General features: G+C 45.9%; 1 protein-coding gene across 8 annotated transcripts in view; it reads right to left on the bottom strand.

Moving 5' to 3' along the window:
* Positions 1 to 14,113, bottom strand: part of grb10b (growth factor receptor-bound protein 10b) — a 199,600-nt gene that overhangs the window by 53,581 nt on the left and 131,906 nt on the right. For all 8 annotated transcript variants that reach the window (XM_055657357.1, XM_055657326.1, XM_055657334.1 and 5 more), the window contains one exon: positions 10,442 to 10,563. In XM_055657357.1, the coding sequence (XP_055513332.1) occupies positions 10,442 to 10,563 (122 nt within the window). The remainder of the gene's footprint in view (positions 1 to 10,441; positions 10,564 to 14,113) is intronic.

Genomic DNA, 14,113 nt, shown 5'->3' with positions numbered 1-14,113 from the left:
GCAGCTGTTGCTTGACCTGCTGAATTAACAGGATTTCTGTTTTTTGTCATTTAAGATTTCCAGCGCTTGCAGATATGCATTGCTAACTAAAATGGTGAAGATGACAACAAAAAACCTTATATATCTTTGGGTAAGGTTACATGGCAAAATAAAAATCTCATGACATAAATCAACATTTCTGAAATTGAAATTGAAAATATTAGTTGATTACAATGTCAGTAGATAAATAATCCACATATCCTGAAAAAGAATACAAAGACTCCCAGAGAGTTCAAATTCTAATGGGCCTGTCCCACTAAGGCAATTTTTCAGCGGACTGCCGGCGACTGTCAAGTTGCCGGCAGTCGCCTGAAAAAACGGCAACTGGAACAGTGACTGTCATAGTGGAACACACACACACAAACACATCACTTCCTTCACCAGCCCGTTATGCAGGCGGGGGGCAGGCCAAACGGGGGAGCGCTGTCTAAAAAATTCACACAGTGCAAAGCCAAGGTGAAACAGACACACACTGCGATGAACAGGAAGGTTGGCATTGTAAAAAGACGGCTAAAGCACAGTGTACGGTAAGTTCTTTAAAAAAGGGGAAAAGTGGGGGGGAGAAGGAGTGGAGACAACTTTTAACCATAGTAACTCCTCATTACCCACACGTGATGATTAGGTCAGGAGATTAAACTTGATTAAATGTAGGAAGGATAAAAAAGCAGGCAAGGAGCAACACCAGACATAACTAGAAATTAAAAGATAATCTGGTGAATCTGGAATACACAGTATTATTTGACTAAAAGCTGCAAAAGATTGCTATTTACAGCGAACTGATAACACAATGGAGAACAGATCCAGACGCCACAAACTTAATTTAGTCATGAAGGTGGACCATTTAACAATGAAAGGCCTATCTATCTATATATATATATATATATGTATATATATACTAGACCAACTGGGACCTATTGGGTCCCATCACACGGGAGGCCTGGTCCCCCAACGCAATATTACGCCACTCACCCATAGCCTCCACGGAAGGCAAGGAGAGATTTAGAGAGATATAGACCAGGGGGGCAGAGAGGGAAGGGGGGGGGGAGAGAGAGAAGGGGGGAAGAGAGGGAGCGGGGCAGAGAGGGAGCGGGGCAGAGAGGGAGGGGGAGGGGGATAAAGAGAGAGGGGGAGGGGGTAGAGAGGGAGGGGGCAGAGAGGGGGGGGGGCAGAGAGGGAGGGGGGAGAGAGGGGGGGGGCCAGAGAGGGAGGGGGGGCAGAGAGGAAGGGGGCAGAGAGGGGCAGGAGGGGAGGAGGAGAGAGGAGGGGGGGGCATAGAGGGAGGGGGGGCAGATGAAAGAGGGGGGAAATAAGGGAGGGGGCAGAGAGAGAGAGAAGGGGAAGGGTGTAGAGAGGGAGGGGGAGAGGGAGGGTAGTAGAGAGGAGGGGTAGAAAGGGAGGGTAGAGGGGAGGGGTAGAGGGGGAGAGGGGCAGAGAGGGAGGGTAGAGGGGTAGAGAGGGAGAGGGGTAGAGAGGGAGGGGGTTAGAGACCCCCCTCCATCTCCTCCTCATTTCCCTCATCCTCCTCCCCTAACTTCCATACCCAGCTCCAGCACCTACCCAGGTGCAGGCGTGGACCCAAGGACCCCGTGCGGGGCCGTGGGCGGGCGTGGACCCGAGGGAAACGGGTGCCGACCTGCGCCATGGTGCCCGCCCACCTCTTTGTGACGTCATATCTTTATAGATCGCAAAGTCAGAATGAAGCATCAAGGAGTGCATCAAGCAGTGAGAATGAAGCAGGTCAATGGCTGGGAAGGTGGTGAAGCATTTGAGGAATGTTGTGGAAATGCGAACTTCCCCCTGATGTCACTTGAAGATATTCTGTGTGTGAAACGGGCTCCGAGCCGAGCCATCGTGCCCACCCACCTCATTGTGAAGTCATCAGTGGAAGCTGGTCGTTTTAAAAGGGAGGTTTTTTTTTTTAACTTTAATCAGCACTACGTCATGAAATAAAGCATAAGATCTTATGTGAAGCTGATCACTGCTTGGAGGAGGAAAATGTGTCAGAATATGTAAAAATCTTATTGTTACCGTGTAGTGTTTTTGCGAAAATATAGACACACACATGTGAGACGTTGTAAAGTTAAAATATATATATATATATATATTTTGTGTGTGTGTATATATGAATATATATATACACACACACATACGTATACACACACACACACACACACACACACACACACACACACACACACACACACACACATACATATATATATATATATATAAGTAAACCTTTCATCTTGTTATCTGCAGGTTTGCATTGCTTTTCTATTTGCGCAAAAACGGTACAGGATAGCGCTACGATTTGTGCGCCACCTTACTCACCATTGACCTGTGCTGTGAGTGCAACAAGTTTTGTTCAGATCGGTGGTATATGTTAAAAGTTATTAAGGTTTAAAAATCTTTTTAAAAAACGCGCATGAGCGGTTGGGTGAGAGTTCCCGTGCACATCTTTACTGGCATCGCAAAGGCACCCGACGGGTCCTCAGCCGCGCCTGTGCAGTTGTGGCCTTTCCAAAATTGAGATCGCTGCTGCAAGGACGGCAAGAGGCCATGCCGAGGATCCGGGGCCTGGGTGCTGAGGCTAGAGGTGGTGGCCAGCTCTGGGGCGGGCTGAGGCCGTGCCGAGAATGCAAGGCCTGGGCGCTGAGCCTGGCTCCGAGTGTGGCGGTGCTGCTGCCTCTGGGCACGCAAGGAGGGAAAGGAGCGGCACCCTTGAGATTCTGGGGAGTTGAAGAGGGAGAGTGGGGAGATTGAGAGAGAGGAGGGGGTTGGGGGGGAGAGGAGGGAAAGTAGGGGAGGTGAGGAGGGAGAGTGGGGGAAGGGGAATAGAAGGAGAGGAGGGGGGGGGAGTGGGGGAGATAGGCAGTGGGGAATAGAGGGAAAGGAGGGCAGTGGGGTTGGTGGGGGATAGGAGGGGGTAGGGAGGCGAGAGAGTTAGGGAGGGAGGGAGTGACTGAGGGTAGGGAAAAGGAGAGGGAGGGATTGGGGAGGGGCAGAGGAGAGGGGAAAGATCCTGGGGAGGTGAGGAGGGATAATGGGGGGGGGGGGGGGTATGGGGAGGTGAGGAGTGGGGGAGGTGGTGGATAGAGGGAGAGGAGGAGCATAGGGAGGTGCTGTGGAGATAGGGAGGGAGTGACTGAGGGTAGGGGAAAGGGGAGGGAGGGATTGGGGAGGGGAGGGGAAAGAAGAGGGAGGGTGAAGAGGATGGGGAGGGAGTGCTGGGGGATGAGGGGACGGATGTGCTGGGGGATGAGGGATTAGGGGAAATGAGCCGGGTCTGCGCAGTTGGAGGCTATGGGTGAGTGGTGGAAAATTGCATTGGGGGAACGGGTTGCGTCGGAGGAACGGGTGAGTGGTGGAATATTGCGTCAACAACAGCAGATGGCAGCAGGCAAGTGCAAAGGCAAGATTGAACGATAACCAATGATAAAGACTTCCTCTTGCAGTCAGTAATAAACACTGTTTTGCAGTCATTTCAATTCACTCTACATGATACCAAGAAATGGCCAGATGCTCTACATGAAGCAGAGAATTGGGGTCTGGATGCCATCATTGAAGATTGACACTTTACAACTAGCCACACATTGAGCCAACCTGTCACAGTATAACGTACATAATGAAGGACAAATTGATGAAGGATGAATCATTTCCATCAATGGACTCATAACATTTTATGTTGAAACTATTTAGTCTTTTCTTCTGACATTCAGTTGAAGGAATAGAATTGAGGAACAGGCTAGCTTAAAGAAGCCCTGTAGTCCACTGAACGAATGCTGTACCTGAGAGAGCTCTAAATAGTCTCATTCTCAATCACCCTGCATTTATTCAAGTTTTGAAAGCTGCTCTTGCATTCGTTCCCACTGTATCAGGCCAATATTCTCGATCCTAAGTAACCACAGAATTTTTTTCCCCCCCTCACATTACTTGCATATTGCCTTCAATCTATGATCTCCAGACATAAGGAACTGCAGATGATTGGGCAATAAAATACAAAGCTGGAAGAGTGGAGGAACAGGACAAGGCTTGGCATGTAAATTAGAGGAACAGCTCTATTCTGCTTGGGTAACTTCCAACCCAACATTATGTAACTAACCTGCAAATCCACACTTTTCCCCCCCACTTCCCTGTGCCCCACCTGGATGCGCATCCATTTCTCCCTTTCACCTATTCCTACCTCTGCCTTCATATTTCATGCCTCTGCTCTCTTTATCTTGCTACCATTATTGTCTTTTCATCTTTTGCCTTTGCCCGATCATTTGCCAGTCAAAAACCCTATCACTTGACAGGTTTTGTCCCACCCCACCCTTCTTCCAGTGTTCTCCCTCTCCAACAATCAGTGTGAAGAAGGTCCCGATCCGAAATGTAACCTATCCGTGTTCTCCAAAGCCTGAGTAAAGAGGTCCTTCTGAAGTTGTACAGGACCCTGGTGAGACCATATCTGGAGTATTGTGTGCAGTTTTGGTCTCCTAATATGAGGAAGGACATCCTTGCTATTGAGGCAGTGCAGCGTAGGTTCACGAGGTTAATCCCCGGGATGGCGGGACTGTCATATGAGGAAAGCTTGGAAAGACTGGGCTTGTATTTACTGGAATTTAGAAGGATGCATGGGTCGGTTGCCCTGCCAGCAGCGTGTTCGTCTTTTCTACTTTTTTTTTGTTTTTTTTTAAGTGTGTCCAAATGTGTGTTTTAATGTCTCTTGAGTGTGTCTTGAGTGTAGGGGGGGGAACCGCTTTCGGTCACCCCCTCCACGGAGAGGCGACTTTTTCCATGTCGCCTTCCTCGCGGCCTAACACCATGGATTGGTGCGGCCTTTCCCGAAGTCGGGCCCGGAGTTTCAGCAGCGGGCGCAGCGTGGACATTTCATCGCAGAACAAGCTAGCACTTGCCCGGGTCGCCAGAAGGGAGTGCTCCGATCGCTGGCCCACGAACTGTTACAGCCTGAAGCCGCAGTCTGCGGAGCTTCTAGCCGCGGGCACAGTGTGGACTTAACACCCGGAACAGGATCCCTTGCTGGGGATCCCCAGAGAAGAACAGACGATCGGAGACAGAAGTGGCTTCTGACTCTCAGGAAACCCACAGCTGGAATAAGCAGGCGGGCGGGGCTTCACGAGCTGCGCCGACAGTGAGGAGAAGTTTCAGCGCATGAGGCGCCGCTGCCCCGAGTTCTGCAGAACAAAGATCCTATAGCGGAACTGTAGAATCTTTGTTCTGCAGAACTTTCTCGATCTTTTTGCGTCTTTTGAAGAACGGGGGGGGGGGGGGTGGGTGGGCAAACGTACCTCGTGGAAAACTGCGCATGCACGTTGACAGCAGCTGCATTAATCCACAGCCGCGGGGGGGGGGGGAATTCAGATGTCCTTGCAGCGCACTAATAAAAATACAACATAGCATTCAAGAAGTTTAACATTAAAACATAAAAACATCCCCCCACAGTGATCCCACTGTGGGGGAAGGCACAAAGTCCAGTCCCCATCCTCTTGTCCACCCAGAGTCGGGCCTATTGAGGCCTCCACAGTCGCCGTTACGGGGCCCGATGTTCCCGGCCGTTCTCGCCGGATGATGGTACTCCGGCGTCAGGAGAACCCTCAGCGGCTTGGGGTGCCAGGAACGGCCGCCCTCCTACCGGAGACCGCAGCCTCACAAGCCAACAGACCGCGCCGGACCAAGCTCCACACACTGGCGATCTCGGCGAGAGATCCCAGGCTCCGGGATGTTTCAAAGTTCAGCGCCGCAGCTGGCCGCTCCACAGAACCGCGGCTCCACGATGTTTCTATCGGCGGTCCCAGCATACTGGAGCTCCAGCGCGGCAACCCAGACAAGGCATCGCCCACTCCACGATAGCGCTCCAGCGCTGTGCCGCCGCCAAAGACGAGATTCTGGCCAGGTCCCCTTAGGAAACGTCGCTCCAGGACCCGCTGGTAGGCCGCGAGGACAGGTCGAAGGTGCTGCTCGGAGGAAGGCAGCTTCTCCGACCAGGTAGGGACGTGAAAAGCAGTTTCCCCCTTCCCCCCTACACATAAAAAGATTAGACCCCCCGACTACACACTTTTAACGTACTAAAAATAATAAAAAAGAAGTGAAAGAAACGGACAGCTGCAGGACTGGCAGCCGTACAGGACAGCGCCACCTACCGAATTTGTGAACAATTTTATTCAATATCTGGGGAAATTATTGAGCAAATTTAGAGAGGAGTGCATTTCTGAAATCATGTTAAATCCCTATGGAAATATGTAAAAATCTCTGCGTTTTTGCGTCTGGTTTTCGAGGAAATACGTTTCAAAGGCAAAATGACACACACCCGCACAGTTTTAAAAGTATGTAGATATGATATGATATGATATAACTGTGTGTTCTTTTTTGATTGTACCGCTGCTAGCAAGTTCATTTCACTGCACTTAATTGTGTATGTGATGAATAAAATTGATTGCTTGATCTTATAGAAACATATAAAATCATAAAAGGACTGGACAAGCTGGATGCAGGAAAAATGTTCCCAATGTTGGGGGAGTCCAAAACCAGGAGCCACAGTCTAAGAATAAAGGGGAGGCCATTTAAAACTGAGATGAGAAAAACTTTTTCACCCAGAGAGTTATGAATTTGTGGAATTCTTTGCCACGGAAAGCAGGAGAGGCCAATTCACTGGATGAATTTAAAACAGAGTTAGATAGAGCTCTAGGGGCTAGCAGAGAAGGCAGGCATGGGTTACTGATTGTGGATGATCAGCCATGATCACGATGAATGGCAGTGCTGGCTTGAAGGGCCAAATGGCCTCCTCCTGCACCTATTTTCTATGTTTCTAATCCTTATTAAGGAAATATTAAGGCAGGGCTAAATAAAAAGGAAACTTTGTTCAACAATTTAAGAGACCTGAGAGGATATAATTAGCAGAAAAGATAAAAGACGAACAGGGATACCAAAATACATTTATCATGAGCTCTTGCATGTGCTAAGACCTCATGGAATAATAGGTCACCATCAAATTGGCAAACTGCAACCAGTGAAGGTGCCTAAGATAATACATTTTGTATTAATAACAAATGAAGGAACTAAGTTTCCCACAGGACACCCCCGCTTCTGCGATCTTAGTAAACGCTCTGTATCATGATTTTTGTAACTTGAAGCCGCAACATTTGAGCATGTGTCAATATATCCAAGTTGAAAAAAAAGTGCTTATTCATTCACTTTGCTTCACATAAATTCTATATCTCATACTTTCAGGTGGAGATTTGAGAGTTCCGTCAAGCCGAATTTCTGTTACTTGAACAGCTGTAAAGCTGCGATCAGCTGTATTCAAGTTTTCTGACATGAAGATTTGTGGAAAAGTGAGCAGTGAAGACGAAATTAAAAAATCTGCAAAAAGATGCGGATAGATTAAATGAGTGGGTTTAAAACATGGAAATGGAAGAATAGTTATAAATACAGGTGGGAAGAACAGAAACATGAATTATTAAAATGGTATAAGTTTAGTGTTAATGTTCACAAATATCTGGTGCCTTTTAAAATTACTAAATTAGCCATCAGGTAGAGGGAGTTATTAAGTTAAATGGAGACTTCACGAGGTGAGGCATATCCGCATTATGAAGGAGGTGTTGGCAGTCTTGAAGTGAATAGAGGTGAATAAATCCCGAGGACCGGACGAAATGTGATCTCAGATATTATAGGAAGCAATGAAGGTGGTTGATGGAACCCTGCAGAGATTTTGGTATTTTTATTGGGCATGGGTGAGGTAACTGACGATTTGAGATTGGCTAATGTTATGTCTTTATTTAAGGGCTGAAAGGACAAGTTAAAGAGCTACATGGCAGTGAGCCTTACATCAGTGGTGTTTGTTAATAGAAGGGATACTGAGGCACAGGGGGATTTATTTTCATTTAGAAAAGTAAGGACTGATTTGGGATAGTCAGCATGGCTTTGTTCATGGGTGGTAACATCTCACGAATTTGAGCAAATGTTTTTGAGTGATCAAAAAGACTGAATAGGGAGGGCAGTGGATGACATCTACATAGACCTTGGCAAGCCCTTTGACAATCCCATACGGTAGGTTGGTCCAGGAGGTGCAGGGGAAGACAGACATATTGATGTGGGCCGGGGGGGCCTTTATGTGCTTTCTTGGCTGTGGTATTAATGTGATTGGACCAGGACAAATTGTTGGTGATATTCACATCAAGGAACTTGAAACTCTTGACTATCTCCATGTCAGCACCATTGATGTAGGCTGGGGCATGCAAGAGGTATATTCTCAGTCTCAGACTTTTCTCTGGGGCAGGGGAGTCATAAATGGTGGGACATAAGTTTAAGTGAGAGGGGAAAGATCTAACAGGAAGTGCAAAGTGACTGAATCGGTAGTGAGTCAAATGCAATGTTATCATTTATTTCAGGAAGACTAGAGTACAAAAACAGGGATGTAATGCAGAGACTTTATCTTGGTCAGACTGCTCTTGGAGTATTATGAGCAGTTTTGGGCCCCATATCTGAGGAAGGATGTGCTAGCATTGGAGAGGGTCCAGGGGAGGATTACAGGAATGATCCCGGGGATGATTGGGTTAACATGTGATGAGCGTTTGACGGTATTGGGGCTGTACTCGCTGCAGTTTAGGATGAGGGGGGGACCTAATTGAAACTTACTGAATGTGAAAGGCCTGGATATAGTGGATGTAGAGAGGATGTGTCCACTAGTAGTAGAATCAAGGAGCAGAGGCAAAGCTTCAGAATAAAAGGACACACCTTTGGAAAGGTGATAAGGAGGAATTTCTTTTGTCAGAGTATGGCAAATCTGTGGAATTCATTGTCACAGACAGCTATGGAGACCAAGTCATTGGGTATGGTTGAAAGGCGAAGTAGACTCAATGGGCCAAATGGCCTACTTCGGTTCCTATGACATGAACATGATCATTCGGCATCAGAGAGAGAAAAATCAAATGGGATGGTAGGATTTGGAACTGGGGACAAATGGTGATTTAAGAGTGATTTAAGGGAAATAAAGGTCAGGAGGAGTTTTGGAATCCAAGACCTGTGGAAATTTGCAATTTTTGATGTCTGAAAGAAAGGGAAAAAAAGTTGTAAGTTGCAGCACTAACTGCAGAAGAGAATAAAGTGGAACCACAGAGTGACAGCCACGAGTGTTTCATTTTAGATTTCCAGCATCTTCAGTTTCTTTGATTGTCATTTGATAAAGCTTTGATTGATTACAATGTATAATAGGTTTGGCTACATTCACTGATTTTTCAAGACCATTTTCTACCTTCTTTTTTCAAAAATGACTCAGTATAAGAACTAGAATAATTTCTGGCTGATTTTCTGTGTATTATTTCTTCTTAAATTACTTACAAAATTCTTAAGGGGTTGGACAGGCTAGATGCAGGAAGATTGTTCCCGATGTTGGGGAAGTCCAGGACAAGGGGTCACAGCTTAAGGATAAGGGGGAAATCCTTTAAAACCGAGATGAGGAGAACTTTTTTCACACAGAGAGGGGTGAATCTCTGGAACTCTCTGCCACCGAGGGTAGTTGAGGCCAGTTCATTGGCTATATTTAAGAGGAAGTTAGATGTGGCACTTGTGGCCAAGGGGATCGGAGGGTATGGAGAGAAGGCAGGTACGGGATACTGAGTTGGATGATCAGCCATGATCATATTGAATGGCGGTGCAGGCTCGAAGGGCCGAATGGCCTACTCCTGCACCTAATTTCTATATTTCTATGTTAAACTAGCTCCCATTCCAATATGTATTCACCAACAAGAGCAAAGGACTTACAATCTTCATATCAATATCATCATTTCAACAGCCTTGGTTATATCTTTGCTCGTTTGTGCCCACACAATCATGTCCCGGAGTTCAGCATTCCCTTAATATAATGCAATCATTTGTGGTCCCTGCCAGAAATCATGTGTTTACCATTAGCTTCATTCATCTCAGGCCATCTCTCACATTGGACCAAAATGACCAACTCATTTGAATCCTACATGATTTTGTAATCTTAAATCACCCCCATCAAATAGACTACTTTCTCCCAGTTACTCATCATCACCCAACATCATTCTTCTTGGCTTAAGTGCAGTGTAAGGAAGGAAAAATCCTATAGGTATTTACTTCAGTTCACATTTGTAAAACTCAATTTAAATCTTTTCAAATTCAGAAAATATGAAATATAACAAACCAATTTTTATTTAGAAAAGGCAATGATTTTAACACCAATCAAGATGTAACCAATCATGCTCATATGTACATTTAAAATATAGGCCATCTTTACTAATAGTAAATTGACATAATACCATTAGATTTTGGTTACCACAAATGTAATCCTGTATATTACACATTTTAATAAGCAATAAAGATTTAAAAACATGAATAATCGAGACATAAATTAAAGAATGGTTAAATCTGGATAGGTACTTACCACTGGATGCTTAAAAAATTCATATTTGGCGAAGTTTTTTCTGAATAAAAGTCTGCTTTCATTTCCCAATGTCCATGTGGATTGTACGTGCAATACAAGTTCATGATCCTCCAAACATCTTTCTGTAAATATGTTTGATATCATGAATTTATCAACTATTACAAACAGAAGATATGATAGCGCACGAATGCTATTCTACTACTTAGCTGTGCACACTTAAAATATAAGAAACTAGACACAAAATAAAAACCCATAGTGCTCTTGAGCCTGCTCTACAATTGAGATCATGATTAATCTGATCTTGGCTTGAACCTCGTTTACTGCCCAATTCCATAACACAACCTCCCACTGAAAATCAGTGATAGCCTTGAATACATCCAAAAATTCACCCCCCATAGCATTCTTATATCAACGGCTCCATCCTACGTTAGATCATGACCTTTCTCTGAATTAACTGCACAACAAATATATATTCCTCCTTAAAATTAAGGATTCAAAAAACTCCCATCAGGAATCCAGCTGTGGTCCTTGCATAAACTGTACAGTTATAACAAAATGTCCTACTTATGCTCAATTACCCTTGCAATAAAAGAACAATAAATCTTTCTAATTACTTGCTGTAAAATTTGTTTAATAGAGATCAATGGCCCAGAATGTCTGTGCCAATCAGGTCTCATCTCTTCTGCCTGCACGTGATCCATATCCTTCTTTCCATATTTATGTGCCAATCTATAAGCCTCTAACACCACTATTGTATCCACTCTTGCCCCGATAATATATTCAAAGCATCTACGCTCTGTGTAAAACAAAGACCTGTCCCACTCATTGCCTTTGTACTTCACCCTCTGAACTTGTAGCATGCACTCTAGTATTTGGCATTTCCACTGTGGTTGAAGGATATTTAGCAACATCCAGACCTATCGCTACAGCAGCATTTGTGATCCAGCCCCATGTAAACAATGTTCTGCTTTTCAATTGTTGCTACCAAATGTTTCGCACATTTTATACACTTGCTTAGCATACCCATGCCTCTTTGCATCCTCCTTATTTTCTCAACAATCTTTTGACACAATACAAATGATTCCTTCACTTAAGTTGGTGATGTAAATTATAAATAGTTGTGGCTGTGGTATTGATCCTTCTGATACACCACTAATTTGATTACCAACACGATAATAATTTATCCTGACACTGTTTGCTCTCAGCCAATCCTCTATGGCTGTATATATATTACCTGCAATTCCATGAGCTCTATTTTTTATGACAACATAGCAAATGTATGTTTTACATTTAAGTTAAACTCAAACATATGTAATAAACTTGTCCAATGTGGATTTTTCCTTTCATAAAGTTATGTTAACTTATATTGCTATAAGGCTTAATTTTAAAAGGATTTGCCACTGGTTCCATTATTATGAATTTAATTATACAGGTGCACAACCTTTTATCCGAAAGCCTTGGGACCAGACACTTTTCGTAATTCGGAATTTGTCGGCCTTCGGAATGGAAATTTTTTAGCGTAGATTTTAATGGCTGGCTCAGTGGTAGAGTGCTCGGCTCATATCCGCAAGGTCGCGAGTTTGCGCCTAGATCCCGGCAGATCCTCGGTCGCGAGTTTGAGTCTTCAATGAAGTTTTTTCTTGCAGAATAAATGTCTGAATGAAATGCAGTGTGTTGAATGAATTCCTGAATTTGTAAATGTGAACGCAGCATTGAATCACCTCTCGCACTCATGTCACCCTAGCGGGACTACATGCCCTTAGGCGGCCTAAGGCGACATTTTCACACTCTTATATCTTTGCTTATATCCGTGTGCAGCAGAGGTGACGTGCGTTTGGCGGCAAACGTGAGCTTTGGTGTGCAGACGACATCCTGGAAAAAATATCCAGTTTCTTCCAGGTAGGCGATATACCCTCCCGGGCAATATACCCCCCACTTCTCTTTTATGAAGGGGATTTAGTTCCCCTTTCTTCCAAGACCGACCGGAGGTTCCACTGTCACCTTTGCGGGCCACCCTCGGTGAACGCTCACTCTACTTTGTCTTGAGATTCCTACTCTCCCGCGCAATGTACCCTCACCTTCTCTTTTATGAATGGGGATTTAGTTCTCCTTTCTTCGAGGGCCGACCGGAGGTTCCGCTGTCACCTCTGCGGGCCGCCCTCGGTGAACGCCCTGTCTCCCTGTCCCTGGGATAGCAGGGGGCGATCAAACAGCACAATACCCCCCTCCCCCTCCAACTCCAGAGGAATCCGCTCCCCGATGGGCCGCTACGGCGACAAGTGGCAGTTCGCCCACAGCCCGAGCTGCGCGACCCCAAGAACAAGACGTACCTTGCACACCATCAGCTTCTGCCCATACGGGGAGCGTGTTCCTCTGGAGTTGGAGCGGGGCTGGGCTGGAGTTGCTGATATGGGATCTCCGTGCTTGCAGTGGGCCTGGGGGTCGGTGTCCCGATGAGGGGGCACAGCTCGGGCTGTGGGCGAACTGCCACTTGTCGCCGTAGCGGCCCATCGGGGAGCGGCTTCTGATGGTCCTGATGTCTCTGGCCAGTTTGCAGTTTTCCTCTGGAGTTGGAACGGGGCTGGGCTGCTGCTGGCTGTGGGTCTCTGGGCTCTCCGTGCTTGCAGTGGGCCTGGGGGTCGGTGTCCCGTTGGTCCTGACGTCTCCAGTGATTGGCACTGTATGCTGGCATCACCGACGTGAAGACAGTGCAAAGCCCCCGCGCCGGTGCAATGGGCGGGGAGCTGGAGAGGGGAGGGAAGGGGTCACACACATGGCCGGGAAGCTGAGGGGTGTAGGTGGGGTGAAACTGAAGGGAGCGACAATCTGCTGCTCCCTGCCCGCCGTTAAAAAGTTCCCACGCAAGACTCACGATACACTGCATCGTGAGTCTACCGTGGGAACTTTTTAACAGCGGGCAGGCAGCAGCATATTGTCAATTATTAACCCTCCTGCGCAATATACCCTCACCTTCTCTTTTATGAATGGGGATTTAGCTCCCCTTTCTTCGAGGACCGACCGGAGGTTCCGCTGACACCTCTGCGGGCCACCCTCGGTGAACGTTTTCAAGGATATTTCTTCAAGGACCGAAAAAATGTCCGCTATTCGGAGGTTTTCGTTATTTGGATCTTCAGATAAAAGGTTGTGCACCTGTACAATTTTCCCACAAATAGATGTTAATTGAACTGTTCAAGTTTCTGTCAAGAGTTAACACACAGAAACGGGTCCTTCGGGCTACCAAATCCTCGCTGACCATCAAGTAGCAATCTCTCTTAATCCCACTCACTAGCATTTGCATATAGCCCACCAGTCCATGTCAATTCAAGTGCTTCGCAAGAGTATTTAAATGTTGTGAGAAAACATGCTTCCATTATGTACATTCCAAACAATCCAATGAAACTAATTCCTCCTTAAATCCCAGCTAAATCTCTTACTCAGTCTCAGATGCTCCTGAGAAAACAATCCAAGTCTGTCCACTCTTTCCTTATAGCTAACACACTAATCTAGGCAATACCTTAGTGAACCTTTTTCAAACTTACTGTTATCATTTGTTGTAAATTTACTTGTAAATCATTTCTTGTAAATGTATTCTTATGTTCCATTTTTCACTTGAAATATCTTTATTATTCATATCTATATTCCAAAATGTTCTAAGTCTTCTGGCTGATGATT

The sequence above is a fragment of the Leucoraja erinacea genome, chromosome 2 (genome assembly GCF_028641065.1).
Source record: "Leucoraja erinacea ecotype New England chromosome 2, Leri_hhj_1, whole genome shotgun sequence".
Lineage (NCBI taxonomy): Eukaryota > Metazoa > Chordata > Chondrichthyes > Rajiformes > Rajidae > Leucoraja > Leucoraja erinaceus.
The sequence above is the reverse complement of the archived record's forward strand: the minus strand, read 5'-3'. Positions and strand labels throughout refer to the sequence as shown.